The 21,557-nt window shown below is 43.7% G+C and overlaps 1 protein-coding gene across 1 annotated transcript in view; it reads left to right on the top strand.

The window, feature by feature from the left end:
- itga1 (integrin, alpha 1) overlaps positions 1–20,356 on the top strand; it is a 49,186-nt gene extending 28,830 nt beyond the window's left edge. Inside the window, exons 6-30 of the mRNA XM_037117008.1 lie at positions 1,262–1,389; positions 2,091–2,239; positions 3,057–3,207; positions 3,437–3,611; positions 4,278–4,351; positions 5,379–5,526; positions 6,476–6,621; positions 7,253–7,396; positions 7,491–7,742; positions 7,924–8,054; positions 8,588–8,754; positions 8,846–8,997; positions 11,097–11,207; positions 13,039–13,115; positions 13,730–13,856; positions 13,950–14,027; positions 14,117–14,193; positions 14,318–14,407; positions 17,256–17,358; positions 17,490–17,606; positions 17,710–17,808; positions 18,400–18,504; positions 18,651–18,746; positions 18,841–18,954; positions 19,496–20,356. Of these exons, the coding sequence (XP_036972903.1) occupies positions 1,262–1,389; positions 2,091–2,239; positions 3,057–3,207; positions 3,437–3,611; positions 4,278–4,351; positions 5,379–5,526; positions 6,476–6,621; positions 7,253–7,396; positions 7,491–7,742; positions 7,924–8,054; positions 8,588–8,754; positions 8,846–8,997; positions 11,097–11,207; positions 13,039–13,115; positions 13,730–13,856; positions 13,950–14,027; positions 14,117–14,193; positions 14,318–14,407; positions 17,256–17,358; positions 17,490–17,606; positions 17,710–17,808; positions 18,400–18,504; positions 18,651–18,746; positions 18,841–18,954; positions 19,496–19,552 (3,068 nt within the window). The 3' untranslated portion in view covers positions 19,553–20,356. The remainder of the gene's footprint in view (positions 1–1,261; positions 1,390–2,090; positions 2,240–3,056; positions 3,208–3,436; positions 3,612–4,277; positions 4,352–5,378; positions 5,527–6,475; positions 6,622–7,252; positions 7,397–7,490; positions 7,743–7,923; positions 8,055–8,587; positions 8,755–8,845; positions 8,998–11,096; positions 11,208–13,038; positions 13,116–13,729; positions 13,857–13,949; positions 14,028–14,116; positions 14,194–14,317; positions 14,408–17,255; positions 17,359–17,489; positions 17,607–17,709; positions 17,809–18,399; positions 18,505–18,650; positions 18,747–18,840; positions 18,955–19,495) is intronic.
- Positions 20,357–21,557: the final 1,201 nt, after the last annotated feature.

Genomic DNA, 21,557 nt, shown 5'->3' with positions numbered 1-21,557 from the left:
CTGGGGCCGCATTCTGTTGCCCAGGAAGGAAACAGCCTCGAAAAAGACCGGAGAGTAAACAGTCTACAGACGATTTCTCTTCCTGTTTCTCTGGTTTCTTTTCAGTATTACTTTCACTGATACCGAACAAAAACACAAACACACAAACACACGACTGACCACAAAGTGCTCCTATAACTCATTAAAATGACTGAGGTCTTTTAATTGAAGTAAATGGTGCAGCCTTCAGTTACTGTTTGGCTTTCTTTACTCACATGAGACAACCGAATTAAACAAGTTTTAAAGGAGTGATGAAATTAGCCCGTTTTAGGCCAATCACTAAAGGTTTAATGGTATCACGGAAATACGTCTTAATTAACTGAGACAGATGTGATCATTCAGGCTTATTTACCTTCCATTACTTTCCCAAACATACAGTAAGTGGTACAATTGGTTCATTGTTAGCCTTAGGGTGTGGTTTGTGCTACGCTAAGCTAACAGTTAGCTGGACGTTAGCGTGTGTGCCTCGAACTCTCAGTGATTAAAGGATAAATTCAACCGAAAATGAAAAATCAGTCGTTGTCTACTCAACCTCGTGTGGATGGAAAGTCGGGAGAAGTTTTTTAGTCCACAAAACATTTCTGGATACTTCAAAACAAAACTGCATTTAAGTTAATTTAAGAAGAAATGATTTACTCACTCCTGCTTGTGCACCCACTTCAGACGGGGTACAGGGGTACATGCTTTTAGCTCAGCAGCTATAGTGAAGATTTTGGCTTTAAAAACAGGTGTGAATAGCATCTTTTTAAATCAGTTTGGGATCTCAGGGCTTCCAAAGGCTTGGAACAAACCACATGAGCAGCATTCAGCAATTTTATGTTTCTATTCCAGTTGTTTTTAATACTTTTGAAAAAAGTCCCGGTCTAGTTTCGTCTCGTTCAGGAGGATGCCTCGACACTTTTTTTTTCCTTTTTGTGTCAACATATCCTTTAATATGCGCAGCAAAAACAGCAGAACTAATTAATTAATTCCTGACCCGCAGTTTGGGAAAGCACTGCTCTTCATTATTACAGTTTGATTTGGAGATCCTGTTTCGTGTCTCCTGTGGGCACAAACAGGAGTAAACAGGAAGACGGCTGGATGCGTTGCGTAATCTAATTTCTCTCTTTCGAGGGAAATCAGATATTTTAGAGAGACCAGCCATCCAAAGTTCAAAGACGTGCGTAAAACACAACTCACAGACCAAACGTATGATGTGCTGAGCTGTGACTTCTCGTTTCAGAGTGTGCGAAGGAGCTGGACATTGTGATCGTCCTGGATGGATCCAACAGCATCTACCCCTGGAGCAGCATCGTGGACTTCCTGCAGCGCTTCATCGCGAAGATTAACATCGGGCCTAAACTCTCACAGGTCGGTTCCATGAACAAAAAAAAGGATTACATGAAAAAATATATTCTTAAGATGAAATATTGTAATTATAATCATGTCTTAAACAGATGGTTTATGTAGTGCTAAACAGTATCAGATGGGATGGACGAATACGTGGATGAATGGATGAGTTATGTGAAAAAAAAAATGCATTAGCTGTTTCATATTATGTTTGATGACTTAAATGCCCTCCATTATGGAATTTTCCACTCGGTGCCAGCAGCAGGAATAACTGTAAGATGTCCTTCATAAAGCAGACTTCATGAACTGAGGCCTTTTCAGTCTTCAAAGTAATTTTAGCCCTTCTCTTACTAAGTTATACCTTCAGTGTATTTCTGTTCCCTGTGCTTGGATCGCACTTCGGATGGGTGGTTAGTTTTTTATTATGGTTACGATGATCTGGCCCGGGGCTCGTGGAGTTTTCCAGAGGGGGAAACACTGGAAAGTCTTCTCCCTGTGCAGCCCGGCGGTTGCAAGTCACATCTTCCATGGCTGCTGAAGTCCTCTGCCTTCTGTATAAAGAACATTGTGTCATATCAACCCCACCAGACCCGACCACATCCTCAGCAGACTGTCTGGGAGGGGGAGCGAAGAGCATTAGAGGGAGAGAGGAGGAAAAACAGTCAACGTAGTATAACGTTTATGTAAAAACGTGTGGGTGTGTGTGTGTGTGTGTTCTCCAGGTGGGCATCGTGTCCTACGGTCTGGATGTGACTCACCGTGTCAATCTGAGCCAGTTCACCAACACTCAAGACCTGCTGAACTTCGTCAGAGACCTTCCTCAGCAGACCGGCTTCAAGACCATGACATTCCTGGGCATTGACACTGCCAGGTACCACGTTTGAACCCCATCCCCCCTGATTTGGGCTGGCCTGGAAACGCTGGGCCACCATACAAGCCACACGAGCTGGCAAGGTTTTAACAGGCATTTGAAGGAGACAGTGATTTTTCAGCGTCTGACTCAGCAAGGCTCCTTAACTTAGACATCCACATGAACTGCTCATAATCATACGGATGCTGTTATAATGTGTTGTGATTGAGATCCTGACCCATAGCATGCATTGTGGAAAGTAACAAAGATACATCTTCTGCTTTAAATTATCACATAATCACCATTGGTAAATAGCAGACCCTGTCAGGGGCTCAATCACGGAGAAGGATGCTGTTTTCCGGGAGGAAATTCACTGCAGACTCGGCGCTGGGGGGGTGGCCATTGTTCATTTAATCCGGTGATTTAAAACTGTCCCCCCCAGTCTGCCTCTGTAACTTTCACATAGATGGCGAGGCAGAATATCGATGCAAGATTCGAACCTTGAAAAGGATCTGTGAAAGGGGCTTTAGCTGGTGTTTCCCGAAAGTTGTTTAAAGCCTTTGGCTCCACTGGGAGGTGCAGAAAGTCTATTTCCCTCATGTCACTGATGACTACGGAGGACCAAAAGTGCCAAATTCAGAAACAAATAAATAAATAGATAAATAAATGGCTCAATAATTTAAATGAAAGCAAAATGTAGTTATTAAATTCCTAATAAAATGTGATATATATTAGTATTTCTGCATTATTTGCCTCTGTCCACCACACGGTTAAATGAGGTTCGTGAGATGTTTCCAGCTGTTACTTTGACTAAATTCTGAAAATGTCTGCCCATCAGGAAAGAGGCCTTCATGCCGGAGCGTGGTGCGCGACCCGGGGCGAAGAAAGTCATGGTGACTGTGACCGATGGAGAGTCACACGACTCCCACAATCAGAAACAGGTCATCGAAGACTGTGAAAAAGATGGCATCGAGAGGTTTGGCATTGCTGTGGGTACACACTACCTTTGTGTTTTTTTCACAGATTGTGTTAGCGTGTGAGCTGGGGCCTTTCATGGGCTTAGGGGGAAGTCTTGTGTTTGCCATGAATGTTTCTGGAAAATCTTATTTGTTATTCGTGAAAAGGGCCGCTTGAGTATGGAGATCATAGAAATTATAGTTGTTACTGTTGTGAATTTTGCAGCTGATGTTGAAATGTAATTATTACTGTTGTCTCCAGGTTTTAGGAGACTACAATCGTCAGAACAAAAGTGCACAAGAAGTGCAAAAGTTCATCAACGAGATTGAGTCCATCTCCAGCGAGCCGCTACACGATCACTTCTTCAACGTGTCCGATGAGGTGGCCTTGCTGACCATTGTGGACACTTTGGGAAGCAAGATTTTTGCCTTGGAAGGTAAACGCATGCTCACACCTAAACGTTTCGGCCTACCTCAGTCCTCAGACACCCAACAGCTTTGAAGAAATAATGAGACATCTTGGAAAACATGCTTATTCGCTTTCTGCAGGTAAATATGAAGCTACAACCAGCAGCTTGTTAGCTTAGCATAGAACAAAGACTGCAAACTGGTATCTTCCAAAGATAACATAATCCACCTAGCATGTTAGGCTAATGGGAGTTTTTTTTCTTTCAGAGCTGTATTGCTTAATGAAACACTCACTGAATCCACATGTAAAATTATCTTTTACTTCTGAAGAAATGCACAAAAAATACAAATAGAACGATACCATTGTCATGTTTGCATCTGTGAAGCGTGAAGCTAGCCGTGAGAAAGGGACACAGCTAGCTTAGCTCTGACTAGCAAGCTAGTTTAAGCACAAAATCAGCCGTGAAACTGTAACGTATCATTTAACATATTGGTATTTTTTATGTGTGTTTTCCCATAATGTCACATTATCCTTCAAATATATCAGCATGTTATTTTCTTTACAAACACTTTCCTGATTTAACAGTTAATCAGCAATGCGGCACTGATATACTAACAGCAAGTCATTATTTCCTTTTTAATTTAAAAAGAAAAGTTTTTTTTCCAAAGGTTAAAATGACTTTTTCCCTCCTCAGCTACGACTGGCAATTCCACCTCCTCCTTTGAGATGGAGATGTCCCAGGCTGGCTTTAGTGCACACACCTCCAAAGTGAGTCTAAATCCGATTATTTATGTCGGCGGTATACACAAATACCATATTTGCAGCTGGTGAAAGGCTGCGACTGAGTCGAGTCTAATCTGTTGACCATCTCTGCTGGCATTTTGTGAAAAAAAGAACCTGCGTGCTGTGTGTGCGTGCGAGTGTTTGTGCAGGCCTGGATGTCTGCTCCGTTAATGAACCCGTCCAGACACAATGCCACAGTGTTATCGCCGGTGCATCTTCAGCCCTTTGGTGATTCACCTCGGTCAGAAGAAGTTTCCAGACACAGACTCTCTCTGTGACTCTCTGCTCGCAGGCATCAGACTGACCGTGTTTGGTCTGATTGCACGAGAGTGTGTGAGCCAGACGGGGGGGGGGGGGGAGGGCTGAAAAGGCAAACACGAGACACGTACAGCGCGTAGGACAGTCAGGGAGGTTGAGTCAGATGTTTGTTCACTACAGTAAAAAAAACAACGTGCTCACCTTTAATCCATCCCCACGGCTCTTCAATTAAACCATCAGGCATTTCCTACGTTTATTTTAAAACAAACAGAGCTCCCATTTTACGCCTGACTCACATGTGTCACCTCCCTGATCGCTGTGCACGCTGCTTCTGTGTCTCGTTCAACCAAACAAAACCAAGGAGCCTCTTGACGCATTTAACTGTGAGTAATGATACGTGTCACGTCCTGTGTGACCCTCCTCTTCCTATTAGATAACTCGGTTTCCCGTAGACAAAAAAAAACAACAAAAAAACGATTAATTGTGTGATTCTATGTGCTGACTTGTGTCTAAATGAGCTTATATTTACAGATACAACCAGTTATTAAGTCAATAAAATGTTATGAAATGGATATCATGTATTCAGGACTCTTTTGTGTAACAGAGTATTTGTGCAATGTGGCACATTACTGCTTTTACTAAAGAAAGCATCAGAGCACAGCCTCCAAAGCTACGTTTACATCATCTCTAATACAAATTCTTATGTATTGTCTTATCCGGATGTTCCTGATATTAGCCCTATTGTTTCCTGTAGGAAGCTGTGTTACTGGGAGCAGTGGGAGCGTATGACTGGAACGGGACCGTGGTGATGCACTCTGCCGGAGAAACGATAGTTCCAGGGAGGACCGAGTTCTACGGCCCAAACACTGAGGCCGCGTATGAACGTCTTGCTGGCTATATCGGTGAGATGACTCACAATGTGTCTTAATATTCTTAATAGACGTGTTGGTGGCTAGTTTGCTACATTTAACAAACTCTCTCAGCTTTTTTTAGTCTAATAAATACATAAATAAACAACTCAGTTAAATGCAACACTTACATAAACACGAGCAAAATAGCTGTCACAAACATACCTCTGTCCGAAAAGGCTATTACTCCTGACTACTGTAGTTGTGCTTTGTGTTAACATTATATGAGGCTGTTACTGCCACACCAGCTTTGTTTTTTTTTTTACGACTCACAGGCCGTGTGCTTTGTGCTACTTGGTCAGCGGCTGAACGACCGCTTGTGTTTTTGAGATATTTTCTACGAATGTGAGTAAAACGTGCTTCTAGAATAGTTATCCACCCCTAGCTTCAAACACAGAGAGGGGACTAAACCAGATCTTTCAAGGGATTAGGGGAAATTTTACAGCTGCAGGATGAATATCGAGCTGCGTGGAGGAGTAAGATATGCAATTCATCCGACTTTGACAGCAGATGCCTCTCTCTCTCTGTCACATAAATAATAAGCGGTCCGTCCTGCTGCCTTTTATGGCTTGCAGAGCAACCGCAGCATCTTAATATCAAGTTATTTAATCAACATGTCATTAGATAGAGCACTGCAGGGTCCAGGCTCGCGCACTGTAAACTCAGCTGCTGGCACATGCTCATTCCTAAAGGTCTGACTGCATACGCAGCCTTTGTGTGTTTGTCTGTGAGCGCGTCCTGCCAGTTTCCACTAGTGTTTTATAGTTTCCTCCGCGCAGTGGGACGTAAACGACTGTTTGAAGGAGCGTCTAAAAATATCCCACAAACACAGTCCGCGTGTGTTTTTCTCATGGCATCATGTGTGTTTACTGTTTGACACATTCCTGAGGAGGCCTCCTCACGTATGCTTTTAATTCAATTCAGTTTCCACATGTCTCTCCAGGCTACGATGTCCAGTCAGCATCCACCCCTGATGGAGAGCTGTACATCACAGGTGCGCCGCGGTACAACCACACAGGCCGGGTCTTTATTTATCGCCTGAACAATGAAAACAAAATTGTCATCTCACAGAGTCTGAAAGGAGAACAGGTGAGTCTCCTGCTTCTCTCTGGTGTTTGGACTGAAAGGTATCGTTCACCAATCTGTGTGAAAAGCTGTAAGACAATGCTTCGCAGAGCTGTTCACGTTTTTTTTTTTTGTCTGCTGTTATACTTGCTAATGGACTTTAAATAAGGAAAAGCTGTATTGATCCCTGCAAGATTGTCTGGATAGTTCACCTAAAAATGCACATGGAACGTGGGGGTTAAGTTTCGCAGTTCACAAAACATTTCTGGAGCTTCACAGCAAAACGGCGTTGTAGCATTCTCCTAAGCAACTGAAGTAGCTGGGGAATTGTTTTGAAATATTTGGAAACAACTGAAAGAACACAAAATGAATCCATACTTGTCCAGCATAATCCAAGACTCATGAAGCCCAGAGATCTGGGCTTGTGCAGTACCCACAGATGGGATGCAAAGGATATAAATACCATAATTTCAAATCAATTTGGGATCTTTCAGTTGGACTGTGGAGACTTTATTTGACAGATAAGCTATTTGGAGCCATTTTTGGGGGCATTTTGTTTTATTTCTTTATGTTTTAGCACTTACCTTGTAAGCTGGTTTCACTGCACTGCTGAAAGGGTCAACACTGACAGATGATGTCTGACTCCTCTGTGTAGATTGGGTCCTACTTTGGCAGCGTCCTGCAGACCGTCGACGTGGATGGCGACTCCTACACGGATATCCTCTTGGTCGGAGCGCCGATGTACATGGGCACAGAAAGAAATGAGCAGGGACAAGTCTACGTGTACAAAATCAACCAGGTACGACTGAAAATGTTATATTTTGAGTCGGAAATTCACACCAAGATCGCGATGGTGCAGCCGCTGATTGCAGACTCTCCTTGTTCCTCACTAGGATGGCCAGTTTGAGCACGAGTTCACTTTAAAGCCTGTCAATCAGTCCTGTTGTACTGCCCACTCAGACAGCTGCACCAATAAAAACGAACCATGCGGTGCCCGGTTTGGTACAGCCATCGCAGCCATAACAGATCTCAACCTTGACGGGTACAACGATGTAGCGATCGGTGCTCCTTTTGAGAACGACCACCGCGGGGCCGTCTACATCTATCATGGTGATAAGAACTCACTGAAGGAGAAATATGTACAGGTGAGAGCAGTTTCAGTGTCACCCACTTAACTGTTGACACCAAGAGATCTGTAACTGTACAGTTATTTCCTGCATTTCCATGCAAAGGCCCACTGAGCCACACTGGCCACAATTAAGGAATATATGCCATGTTGAAATAAATCTGAATTTCCCTGTAATGTCTTCCAATTGGCCTCTTTAGCGCATCCCTGCAGGTGGGGATGGTGAGAAGGTGAAATTCTTCGGTCAGTCCATACATGGAGTCATGGATCTGAATGGAGATGGAATCACCGATGTGACCATAGGCGGTCTGGGAGGGGCTTCGCTATTCTGGTGAGACAAGGCCCATCCCCACATAAAAACATTCACTCCTTAAACTACACATTCCACACAGCAGTGCATGTGTCCCGCACACATCATCTTACATGTCCGTTTTACATCGTCTTGCTGGGGTTTAGACAGCTGTGTGTGTCCCGCTGGGTTTTGTAGGCTTGAGAGTAGCAACTTCCTAATGATCGCTCTGTTAAAACCTCTGGCTACACACTGTTGGACATACGCCGACAGAATTCAACCCGCGAGCATCAGCCCACGCCATGATTTAACTTCCCAGGAAGACCTTCTCCCACAGCTTCTCCTGGCAGAGGCTCAGCTGAGGCTGTGTGAAAACTCCCAAGTGGCTTCGAGTTTAAATAGGATCGGGCAGCAGGCAGCCGGGTTTCCTGGACTGTTGGCTGTAGTTTAGAAAGCAGTTCAATAGTGCGAGCTGAGTTTTTTGCTCGAGATGCGTCCGTGTCTTGGTCCTTTGTGCACACTTGATCGTCTCACACTGTTTTCCAGAAGTTGGCACGATTGTTTCATGTCCACAGGTCCAGAGATGTTGCCGAGCTCCATGCCAACATGACGTTCAACCCTGTTAAAATCAACATGCAGCAGTCTCAGTGTGAGCATAACGGACGCAAATCAGTGTGTGTGACAGCTGAGGTGTGTTTCGCCTACAGCATCAAAGCTGACAAGCCGGACTTAAATAACACAGGTGAGCCATCAGCATCCCGCGGTGACCAATTTGTTCATTTACTCCAAGTGCTTTTCTCACGCTACATTGTTTTATCTATTGTCTCCCGCAGAGATTCGCTACGATCTGACTCTGGACGCTCTGCGTGCAAAAGCCAGGGCCTCATTCATAAACATGGATGATAAAAGCGATCGTAGGATTACCAGGACCTTCGCCATCAAAGACAGAGAGAGAAAATGCTTGATAGAAACCTTCATGATGGTGGCAAGTACTCTGATCTTTATGATGCACACATGGGGTCAGTCAATGCGTCTTACCTGTAAAGAAAACTCAATATTTAGCTCCAAATCCACAAGACACTACATTCAGATCAACCGGATGATCTGATGATTCTGTGACGTCCCTTCGTGAAGTTATATTCTTGGTGTAAAATGGTGGTTTGAGCCAGAAAGGAGACAGGAGGACAAAGCTGCGAGCGGTCTTATGCGGAGCAGGAAGACCTCGGGGTTTCTAACATGAAACAGACCCGTCCTGATCAAAGCATGCCGAGTGCAGCCCCGTGCTGCTCCCAGTGATAAATCATCTGCAGCCGCTCGGAGAGTTGCAGCACGAACAAGAGAGAGGAAAGACAGAATGAGAGAGAGCAAATTAGGTGTTTTGAGAATGTGCCAAAGTGACTTTTCTCGTCGAGGAAGTTTTCCACAAATGGCCCGACAAGCGTGTCACAGGCTGTTCATCACAGCGTGAAACCTCAGCATTGTTGACTGCACTACCTGTTGTGAAACTGATCTGTCTCGGGCAGTGTGACATTTAGAGCCATGTGGAAGTTTCTCAGTCCAGTCGCAGCAGAGGATTTCTCTGATTAGCCGCCCCCGAGGCGAGAGACGGAGGAACTAATCAGCAGAAACAGCTGTTGTTGCTGTGTGTGCAGATCATGAATACCTGCTCTGTTCTAGTGTGCCAGTTTATGCAGAAGTTCCCCTCACAGTCCAGCGCAGAGGTCCTCAGGGGTCAGGGAGTTTGTACCAGGTACAAGAAGCACCGCAGAGATCTTACCTGAGCCCAAGATGGACCAGACCCAAACATGAACAGATGAACCAAAAGCCGATGTGTTACATATGAATCCTAGATTTTAAAGGGATAGATAGGGGTCAGTGGTTCTATGAAGTAGTTATCCACACTTTGCCAGCAGTAGATTGTGGTCCTCATGGCCCGAGGGCAGTGGGAGGACAGGTGTAGGAAGCTGCAAAACATATTTTAGACACCTCAATGTCAGTTTAAGTATGCACTGCATTTGGAATGTTGTCACTGCTTTACCTTGCCGTCAGACAGCCCTTTCCAACAGAGAACAGAGGCTGTTATATTGCTCTCTTTGAAGCCACCAGACTCCCTTTGCAAAAACACAAATTTTACCTCGAGGAACATGGAAGTTGCCAGTCTGCCTGTAAGTTTGACTGTGTTGTCGCGTGACATAAGTGAATCCTAACCAACCCTTTAAAACACCAAAGTCAAATGATAAAACAAACTAACCAGCCGATCCGGGCAGCAGAGGACCAGCTACTTTGGAGTTCTGCAGGGTAAAATAGCTGTTTTTGCCAAAGGATGGTGGCTTAAAGAGAGGATAGATAGATGTAGCAGCATTAATGTAAGGTGGTGATATTTTGAACTTTTACTGTATTGAATACATAGATAATAAACAGAGGGAATCGCCAAATAGGGAAAAAAACATCAATAGCCAACATAGCGGTGACATGAACGTTATGTACAGTACAATCAGTCGGGATCGTGTTTAAAACAACTGACTCGAGTCAGTCATGCAGCTTGTGTTCCTTGTGTTATTCTCCACCTCAGGTTTAATCAACATTTGGCACAGGCTCAAAAAAAAAACCTGTAATTACGCCTTACCTGGCCTTGCCCAGTGGATCACTCTGACGTCTTTATGTTTCAATGGTTTAAATTCCCTGCTCACCCACACAGGTTTTTCGAGTTAGTCTTGTTCATTAGGGTCTTTTATTCAGCCGGGCAGGCCGACAAAGTCAATGCGAAAGGCCTTTGCTGTGTTCGTTAAGTTAGATCCGATACAAACAAACTTGAACTGAAATGAACTGAATCGATTGAGCTAGTATTAATATTGGAACTTAATTCGGTGCCAGCGTTGGAGACTTTCCAAACATTTCATTTCTTTGTCAAGTCAGCAATGTTGTCGCTGTCAGAAATGTCTGACATCTCAAACTTGGTTCACGTTATTTACAACTCAGAGGCTGACGTCAACAATATTTCCTTACAAGTCCTCGCTGCTCACTTTTCTCACTCTCTTCATCCTCCTCCAACTTTCATTTCTCTCCCCTCTTTCGCCTCGACAGGCCCGGCCCGACTTCCGAGACCCTCTCATGGTGTCTCTGGAGTTTGGACTGGCTGAGCAGGACAAAGGCCCTGTCTTGGATGAAAGCCTCCCCAGATCCATCAATAAGACGGTAAGAGATTTTTTTTTATATCGCTTACAAGAGTCTCCCTCGGCACGTTCAAGTGTTATCTGGCAAGTAACAGTGAGCAGAAGCATTAGGACTCACAGACAGGAAGGATTTGAAACCTCGTCTTAAACATCCTCCATCTGTCTGTCTCTATAATCTGAGAGTTAAGAGTCGCTTGTTCATCGTCTGGCTCCGAAACGCGCCGCTGTTGCAGCACATTAGCATCTGCAACAGCTGACTGCCATCCTTCAGGGTTTCCTCAGGGCTGCATTAGTGTTTCAACGCCGACAGCCAGGAGAGTCTTCCCACACTCCCACATGCATACTTCCTCTAACAAGAGGGTTTCCAGATAATTGTTGCAATGACTGATGTGTACAGATCAAGAGAATAAAATACGTAAAAGCATGTAAAACAAAGAGTGCAGTGACGGCCCGAGTGTGTGTAATAAACAGCAGTAACAGCACCACCTCCTCCTGACACATCCTGACTCCCCCTGTTCTCATAGCAGCGACGCACGCTTGAGCACTTGAGCAAGGAAGCGTTGTTCAGACCTCTCCTGTTATTGTTATTGAAAGGAAAAGAAGTGACACACACACACACAGAACGCGGGAAGTCATCAAACGGATGCTGAGGTTTTTCTTGCGACATTGTGCTGCACATGATATTCTAGTCTCTGTTCTCGGGAGAGGAGAAGATGTTGATCGTAACAGTCCGGTGGGAGAGAGCTGAGAACGGGAACAAATACGGCCGCGATCCTCACACACTCTGGGGGAAAAGGCAAAGGAAATCGAGGTCATCTGGGTAGCACCCTTATAGCGAGCGGTACAAACAAATACACAGCAGCAGCTGCCAATTTTTGGCTCTCTCTTATCCGCTTGTTTCTGCAGAGGATCTTCTGAAGAGTGCTTTCAACAAAAATCCTTATAATAATGGGTCAAGTTGTAAAATATGACCGGATTTTTTGTTTAAAGTATTCTAAAAATGAACTAAGATTATGGACAGAATGTGAAGAAAATGTTGTTGTGTGAAAGACGTCACTGTGTTTTGTCGCAGCGATGTCTGATGAAGTTAGCATGCTGACCAGCTAGCCGAGTCAGATAGTTGTTCAGTTTCTCAACAAAGGAGACATTATCACACCTATTTTCCTCACTAAACAGGCATTGTTTTTTCAATTTTTCTAAATGTTAGAAAACATGCCACAAACCTACATATTCTTGAAATGTACTTATGTTTAACAGCCGGTCTTCTAAAGTGAATGTACAGCCCAGTGGTTTCAGTTTTACCAAGAGAACAAGCAGGTCATCAATCAGACATATTGTTAGTTTTTAAACATTTAACAAAATACATCCCTACTGGTCCTTTGTCAGGTTGTGTACACGCACAGGAGGAAGTTGCATGTTGGACAATGGTCGGCTTCCAAACTAGAGCCTGGACACAGCCCATCAGGACCCGCGTCGAACGATGCCTTTTCACAATCATCTACACTTTACACGTCTGTAATCAGAGGAAACAGACAGGCTGCAGCCATGGCAACGACTGTGCAATAACACAAGCTCAGTGCTTCATCTGACATCCAATGCTGCAGCGTTGAGTCTGGTTCTGACTCTGTTGGGCTTGGCTGTCCGTGATGTCACAAAATCGTGCTTGTTCTCGTTCATTTTAGACCTTGATTTATGGTGATCACAGAAAAAAAAAACGTACACATACATCATTCTGCACAGTGAAGCTCAAATATCCAAGTGAAGCAACGAGAAGAAGGACACATTTCTGACAGATGGGGGACTTGAAGGTTTCACGTCGCATTACCTATAAAATGTACGTCTCTATCCTGTAGATTCCCTTGGTGGACTGTGGAAGCGATGAGAAGTGCATCGCTGACCTCTCTCTCAAAGCAGAGCCCAGTGTGAAAAGGTAAGAAGGTTGTCTTCAAACCAGCGTGCACTGAGAGAGTTATCTAGTCGCTGGAATCAGTCCTTCTGTCCGTAGATTTCAATACAAAAGACGAGGGGGAAAAACTAGAGTCTTCTTTCTTTCTGTGCAAGGAGGGATTTCAAAGTTCAGCTGAGGTTAATATGAGGCTTCATCTGTCTGAGTTAGCCAAATAAAGTGGGACAGTGTTCTCTTGTGGGACTGCTGTTGAGGGAAATTCATAAAAAAAGAAAAAAGAAAAGACTGTGACTTTGGAAGAATGTTGTGACTAATACGGACTGTTGCAGCCTCTTATTATCTTCAGCTCAGCTTTGAAAGACGAAAGAAGAACTCCAACCCTTTTGAAGAAATCTCTTCACGGCCTGTAGGAACAATTACAGCCACTCCAAAAGAAATCTTTTAATGTACATACGAGCATGAGAGCATTCATTTAAGACAGGCTTTGTTGTAAAGTAAAGTCAAGTAAATAAAGTCGCCAGCAGCGCAGTAGCTCGACCTTGTTGGCGGCAAATCCCTCTGGTGCGTGACTGCCCCCGTGTGGGGGGATTTGTGCATCACAGCAACGTGTCCTGATGGGTTTTCATTCCCTCCTCCAGGATGCTGATCAAAACACAAAAAGACAAGATTGAAGTGAACATCAACATCAGAAACAGCAAAGACAACGCGTACAACACGAAAGTCACCCTCAGCTTCACGCCCAACATCAACTATAAGAAAGTAGAGGTGAGATTCCTCGAACTCATCCGGCTGCATCGTTCTGCTGTCTGTGTCTGCTTTTTGAGATGTGTGTGGTGACCATGTGCTTTGTGTTATCAGCCGGAGAAGGACTGCAGTCTGAATCACACCACGGTGGAGTGTGCCGTTGGATACCCCTTCTTAGGAAAAAATTTAGAGGTGAGTGTCGGTTCCAGGCTGCGTACTATCTATACAATATATCACTTTCTTTCTGTAATTAAAGATGCAATGTGATCTGATATTCACAGGAAACTTTCAGAGTCATATTTGAGGTCAGTCCTCAATTTATTCAGGAGGTGATTCAGATCAACGTGACGGCTACCAGGTGAGAGAATCACTGTTTCATCTTCCATATCCAGTTTAAGGAGGTTTGCCTTGTAAGGATTCTGAGCTGTATCTGTGTATTGGAATCGTACAGATGTTGTTATTTTATTTTTGATTTCCCACAGTGACAGTGAAGAGTTGATGTCCACCCTCCATGACAACTTTGTGCAAATCTCCATCCCTGTGAAGTATGAAGCCGGACTCATATTCTCTGTGTGAGTATTTGGACTTATAGTATTTCATGGTGGACATTTTGACTTGCCATTGAGAGTAAAAGCGCAGGTGTTTCTAAAAAGATTAATGATAGCCCCGTGCTATTCATGTAAATAGAACGCAGTCACGATTCATATATAACTAATAGTTATAACTTTGTTTGACGATTATGATACCCTTGTACAATGAGACTCTGTTTTTTGAAGTGGGGTCATATAAAGTACATACACTATATTACCAAAAGTATTCGCTCACCCATTCAAATGATCAGAATCAGGTGTTCTAATCACTTGGCCTGGCCCCAGGTGTATAAATTCAAGCACTCAGGCATGCAGACTGTGAAACAAGACATTTGTGAAAGAATGGGACGCTCTCAGGAGCTCAGTGAATTCCAGCGTGGAACTGTCATAGGATGCCACTTGTGCAACAAATCCAGTCGTGAAATTTCCTCGCTCCTAAATATTCCACAGTCAACTGTCAGCTCTATTATAACAAAATGGAAGCGTTTGGGAACAACAGCAACTCAGCCACGAAGTGGTAGGCCACGTAAAGTGACGGAGAGGGGTCAGCGGATGCTGAAGCGCATAGTGCAAAGAGGTCACCAACTTTCTGCACAGTCAATTGCTAGAGAGCTACAAACTTCATGTGACCTTCAGATTAGCCCAAGTACAGTACGCAGAGAGCGTCATGGAATGGGTTTCCATGGCCGAGCAGCTGCAGCCAAGCCACACATCACCAAGTGCAATGCAAGGCGTCGGATGCAATGGTGTAAAGCACGCCGTCACTGGCCTCTAGAGCAGTGGAGACGCGTTCTCTGGAGTGATGAATCACGCTTTTCCATCTGGCAATCTGATGGACGAGTCTGGGTTTGGAGGTTGCCAGGAGAACGGTACATTTCAGATTGCATTGTGCCAACTGTGAAATTTGGTGGAGGAGGAATTATGGTATGGGGTTGTTTTTCAGGAGCTGGGCTTGGCCCCTTAGTTCCAGTGAAAGGAACATTGAATGCTTCAGGATACCAAAACATTTTGGACAATTCCATGCTCCCAACCTTGTGGGAACAGTTTGGAGCGGGCCCCTTCCTCTTCCAACATGACTGTGCACCAGTGCACAAAGCAAGGTCCATAAAGACGTGGATGACAGAGTCTGGTGTGGATGAACTTGACTGGCCTGCACAGAGTCCTGACCTGAACCCGATAGAACACCTTTGGGATGAATTAGAGCGGAGACTGAGAGCCAGGCCTTCTCGACCAACATCAGTGTGTGACCTCACCAATGCGCTTTTGGAAGAATGGTCAAAAATTCCTATAAACACTCTCCTCAACCTTGTGGACAGTCTTCCCAGAAGAGTTGAAGCTGTAATAGCTGCAAAAGGTGGACCGACATCATATTGAATTCTATGAGTTAGGAATGGGATGGCACTTCAGTTCATAGAATGAGTAAAGGCAGGTGAGCGAATACTTTTGGTAATATAGTGTATCTATAGTCGGTCTGTTGACTACTGTAATCACTGATCAGTAGAGAGCCGCTCCAGCCCAGACACTCAGCCTTGTACTGCAGTGAACAGGGTCCAGAGAAAAAGTCAAATTTAACCACCTGAAACAAGGCTCACCTTAAAAACATCTATAACAGTTCAAGTGTATGTTGTATAGGGAAAATTCACACGGCTTTACATCGCTGTCAGAGCGCCCTTTCTTTTGGCACTACATTTTCTCAACTGTAGTACCTCCGTATCCCTACGCATTAGCGCAATTGGCAACAGGTGACCTGCGAGCGGCGAAATACAGTGAGAGGCCCAGCTGCTGGAGGAGGGGTTTACTTTCGATAAAAACGAAACTTAACAGACTGTCGAACCTCCATATCCCTCCGCATTAGTGCAACCTCGTAGGGATACGGAGGTTCTACTGTGCGAATTTTCCCTGCACAACGCACACTTAAACTGTTTCAGATTTTTTAAGGTGAGCCTTGTTTTAAGTGGTTTATTTCGCTTTTTCTCTGGACCCCGTTCACTGCAGTACAAAGCTGAGTGTCTGGGCTGGAGCGGCTCTCTACTTCTCAAAACTGAGGCTGCATCACGCTTGAAGATACTATTCACTTAGTTGAAGTGAATTCTAATAAATGCACCACTTTTATTAACAGAAAAATAATATAAACACAAAAGAAGAGCCACCTGAAGTGACCAGAACACATTTGTGTCTCACACGCAAAAAAATAGGAATCAGTCTGAAAGGACTGGTTGATGACATTTGAGGGATTATTAGCAACAACAACAATACCTTCATTGGATTACATTAGATTAGATGGGATTAGATTAGATTACGTTAGATTACATTAGATTAGATAGACTATATTTATCCCACAATGGGGAAATCACTTGTTAAAACAGCTCAAGATGCAATAAGTACAGGAAAGAGTCACCAATAGATTCTTATGCATAACCTTTCAATTCCAAATCCTGCATCTAAAGTGCAACACAAAACATACACTTGCGTATTTGAATCTTGCTGACTCTGCAGGTCCCCTCAGGTCCTACAGGCTAACTGTTTTGTTTTTTCACAGCCTGAAACTTTGTCACCAAGTTAACGACTAGCCGGTGAACAGGGTGAAACATTTAGCACCAAAACAGTCAGATATTTCCCTCAGGAGATGGTGGAGACCAAAACCAGAGTTAAAACAAGTGAATATTGGACTAATGGCCAAAATATGCAGCTCCAAATGAATGGATAATGTTGCGAAAAGAATCTTTTGTATTCAAGACGTGTCAAAACTTTTTGATATATTTGAATGAACATCTATCTGATGGAGAGGGGAAAGATCTGATGTTTTTTTTTTTTTATATACATCTTCTAGACAACCTCAGGACGAACATGTTGAAGTAAGAGAGGGTGAAACTTATTCCAGTGAGTTCAATGACACCAAGATGATTGGAGAGGAGGTCAGCATCACCTACAAGGTAACTGCTGCTGACAGAGGTCGCATACGGTGATATGCTGATATATAGAGTATGGAGATGTCTGGTGATCCAGATGTGAAGGCCATTTCTGCCCCCTCTCTCTCTCTCTCTCTCGCTCCTCACCTCCTCAGGTGATAAAGTCAGGTGAAATGGCGATTCCTCCCATTGACCTCACAGTGATGTATCCACGTCTGTCTCCTCGGAATAACGACTTACTGTACCTGACAAATGTCGCCACCAGCCCAGGGGTATGTGTACACACACACACACACACACACACACACACCTGTTGCCGTGTAGGTGTACATAAACGCAGACCAACCATCATATCTGCCTCTTCTCTCTCTGCAGGTGAACTGTGACGCATCAAGTTTGATCAACCCTCATCAAATTAACCCAAAAGTTTACCATCCCAATCCAAAGAAAGAAACACTTAGTATCTTCCTACTGGTGAGTCATCTGAGGGTTTTTCATTTAAAGACAGATTACCAGTGAAAACAGGCACATTACTGTTCAAGTAACTCAGGATAAGTTCAAGAAATTATGGTTTGGAAATCTTGATCCGCCAGAATGTTACTTTTCAGGCTAAGCTTCACCTCAGGCCGTAACGGGCTTACAATCAATCTGCAAATTGTAACTGTTTGTTTCACTCTGTTCATTTGCAAATGTTGTCGCTGTGTCTTTGTTCAGCTCCTAGCCTGTTTTGTAATCGGGGTTGTAATAGATTTAATTGCCATTATCTTACATCATTTAATACGAAAAGCCACCTGGCTGAGATCCTATTTGGTATTTCAAAATTGCTCAAGGGTATGTTGCACCCCACATATTCACATGTTAAGATCTCACAGCACTTATGTAACAACATAAGTGGACATCACTGGCTCAACCCACAATCGGTCGATCTCTGTGATTTTAAGGTCTCATTTAGCTGAGAGTCCTGCTTCAGGTAGATGTGTTTTAACCATTATCCCGGCTTTTCTTCATGAAACACCTCTTCACGAGTCCTCTAGTCTTATCACGTCTGTTTGATTTGTTCTACAGAAGTGTGAAAACCTCGCATGCACATCGTTTACCTGCTCCATCCCCGACGCTGCAGACAGTCAGGTCAACGTCACATTCAGAGTGTGGAAGCCGACGTTCATCAAGGTGGGTCTGCGGTGACAAACGGGGGCTTTTTTTCACTTGTCTTAACTGCCTTTGTTGTTTGATTTTGACAGTGACGATAACAGATTGCAGACTAACAGAGTGAAGAAGCTGAAGAATAAACATTTATTTTATTTTCATCTTAACAGGGCGATTTTACCAGCCTGCACATGCTGGTGAATGGCACCCTTACGATCAAAAACACAGACCTGTTTCAACTGAACAGCAGTGACAAGACCAGAATCGTAAGTCAGAGAGTGTTTGATTTGTCATTAGATACTCGTGTGTTTGCGCGTATTCGCATGTTCACTTTATGGTCTGTGTGTTCGTGTGAATCAGGTGAAGATCCAGGTTTCGAAGGAGACCTTAGGAGGGATCCCTATTTGGATCATCATCATCAGCATCCTGATAGGACTGCTGATATTAGCACTCGTCATCTTCGCTCTCTGGAAGGTAATGTTGCAATTCAGTCCATGATTTATGTACATGTGTTAAAAGAATAATTCAACATTTTCAGAAGTAAAAGATGTGTTTACACCCGAGCGAGGCACTCTGTTGTGGGCGTCTGTAGATGCTGCACAGGTTTTTGCAGCTTTTTTGAGCTCCTCAATGCTAAGGATGCACTGATCTGTTTATTAGAAAGACAGAAAGGCACTAATGAAGCACCAGAATCAGAATATGTTAATTAAACAGTACAGTTTTTGAAAAAGTGAGTGTGCAAAACTAATTAGGGCAGCCTGTCAGAGGTTTCTGCACATTATTATAGAACTTGAGTAAGCTCAAAACACACCTAGTTAAAAAAATATGGACGACCCAGCACCGCGATGACTTGTTGAGCCATGCACTCCACGCAAGAGGTGTGATCAACGATCGCTCAACAATAAAGGAAATAAGAATCGTATATATATTTCCCCGAATGTTGAACATTTCTTTTGCTACAGTACAGTGACAGTCTCTGTAGGTAGCTTTGTAACTGAGCTTTCTGTTCCTCCAGATGGGCTTCTTCAAGAGAAAATCCAGGGACTACTCAAAGGAGGAAATGATGGACTGAGGCGGCCAGACAATCCAGCAGCAAGCAGCAGAACGGCCGACTGCTCCCAGCGCCATCAGCTCGCGCGGAGCGACAGGCAGACTTTTAAACAGACAGTCGCACAGATGGAAGAAAAAAAAACGCCATAAGACCCACAGACACCTCAGCGCTACGAAACAGCGACGACCTGGAAAACACAGTTACTTTTCACTGGACCTGGGTCACATGTTTGCAAATACTTCCCAGCTTTTGTCCTTTTCGTGCTTTCCGCAACTCAGATATCCTCAGCACTGACTGTAAACCTTTTGTGAAGTATTTGCAAATACTATTTGTTCTAGATCAGCTTCTTTTTATGCAGATATAACAGAGTATTTGATCAAGCAGTTCGAGGAGGAGTGGCAGGAGGAAGAAACCATCACTTACCGGGCATCTGTTGGCAAAGTAGCATTTATCTGTATTACATAAGGCAGTTTTATAAAACCTTCAGAGCTACAATAGGTGCAATTAGCTTTAGATGTAAAAAAAAAAAGAAAAAAAAGAAAAAGTACTCAGGTGTTTCAGTATGAAGATCTAAGCCATGTCACATACTTTCTATGTCACAGCAACAATGTTCAAAGGTCTACTCGCTACAATATGTGAACTTTAGCAGTCTGTCTGGTAGCTTGGACTCGATTAGTTTTATGACACTGTACCTTTTAGCATTTTATAGCATTTTGCTTGTTTTTTTTTGTTGTTGTTGTTGAAGTTTAACAAATGTAACATGGCACATTTCTAAACGTTAGTGCTAACGACACTGACCTGAACACGAGATATATTGTAAGCAAAGGTTCAGTCTGTATGCTTTTATTTTTTTAATACTCTCAGTTAACCACGAGTTGAAAAACAAAAAAAAAACAAAAAACAAAAAAACATCTTGTCCAGAATCCGATGTTAAAGGTCCCATATCATAAAAAAACATGTGATTCCTGCATGGTCTCTGCAGCCCACCCACTGGTAACATGGCACTCCAACAACGTTATGTAACGAAAGGAGTCATCACCATAGGCTGTGTTTCACAATGTCGTCGCTCAAAGCTAGACATGCAAATAGCTCTGTTGTTGGTTGTATAAATCAGCATAAGTGCCTATATTCTGTCCCAGCTACAGAACAACAGAAGAGACAGTGGTTGTGTTTCATTTTTTAATGACAACGTGCCGGCTGCGGTTTGTGTTTGTGCCTTGCCTCGACACTGACCCTCGTAAAAAGGATCAGTCCCAACCATACCGGACCCAGCAGCTGCACCCGAGCCACCGAAAAGTGTCGCCACGGTTTAATAGTATTTATAGTTGCCTACAAGTATGGTGAAGTCAGCTGGAAATCGGCTACCTAGTTAGCTCCGCTTCGGTCCGCTATGCATTGGAGTTTGAAGCGAGTTTAAAGTTAATAATATTACAATGGAGCTTGGTTGTCACAGTGAAAATTCTGGAAACGTGCAGACTGGAGACAGATGGTGCTAACAGTGTCCAAGAGTTTGGAGACTGTGTTGGAGACAAACACAGCTTTCGCTATCTGTTAGCGATTAGCTACATGGTAGTAACTGTAACAAGACATAGGAACAAACTAACATTATACAGACACACTAACCATTCTGAAAAGTCCTGCTGCAGCCACAGAGTCTGTATTTCTTCAGGAGCCTCTCCCTCTGGGTCTGGTTGTATGAAAAAATCTCTGTGAGCCATAGCGATACATCCAACCGAAACATTAGCACATGCTACTGCTAGCGCAAAAGGAATCTTCTCCCTGAGAGTGAAGTAGCAGGCAGGGCTCTCCAAATAGGCGTTGACAGACAGAGCTCATTAGCATTTAAAGGTAAAGGCACAGAAACAGAGTGCTCTGAATAGAGCTCTGTAGAGCGACTTTTAGACAGCTGAAATTCAGGAGCAATGCATATCGAATACAGAGCTGTTGGACCTCTGACATCTGAGTCAAATTGATGAAAAACAGTATAATATGGGACCTTTAAATGTTTGTAATTAGCTACACAATC

This window comes from Acanthopagrus latus, chromosome 12 (assembly GCF_904848185.1).
Source record: "Acanthopagrus latus isolate v.2019 chromosome 12, fAcaLat1.1, whole genome shotgun sequence".
NCBI classification, from domain to species: Eukaryota; Metazoa; Chordata; class Actinopteri; order Spariformes; family Sparidae; genus Acanthopagrus; species Acanthopagrus latus.
The sequence above is the reverse complement of the archived record's forward strand: the minus strand, read 5'-3'. Positions and strand labels throughout refer to the sequence as shown.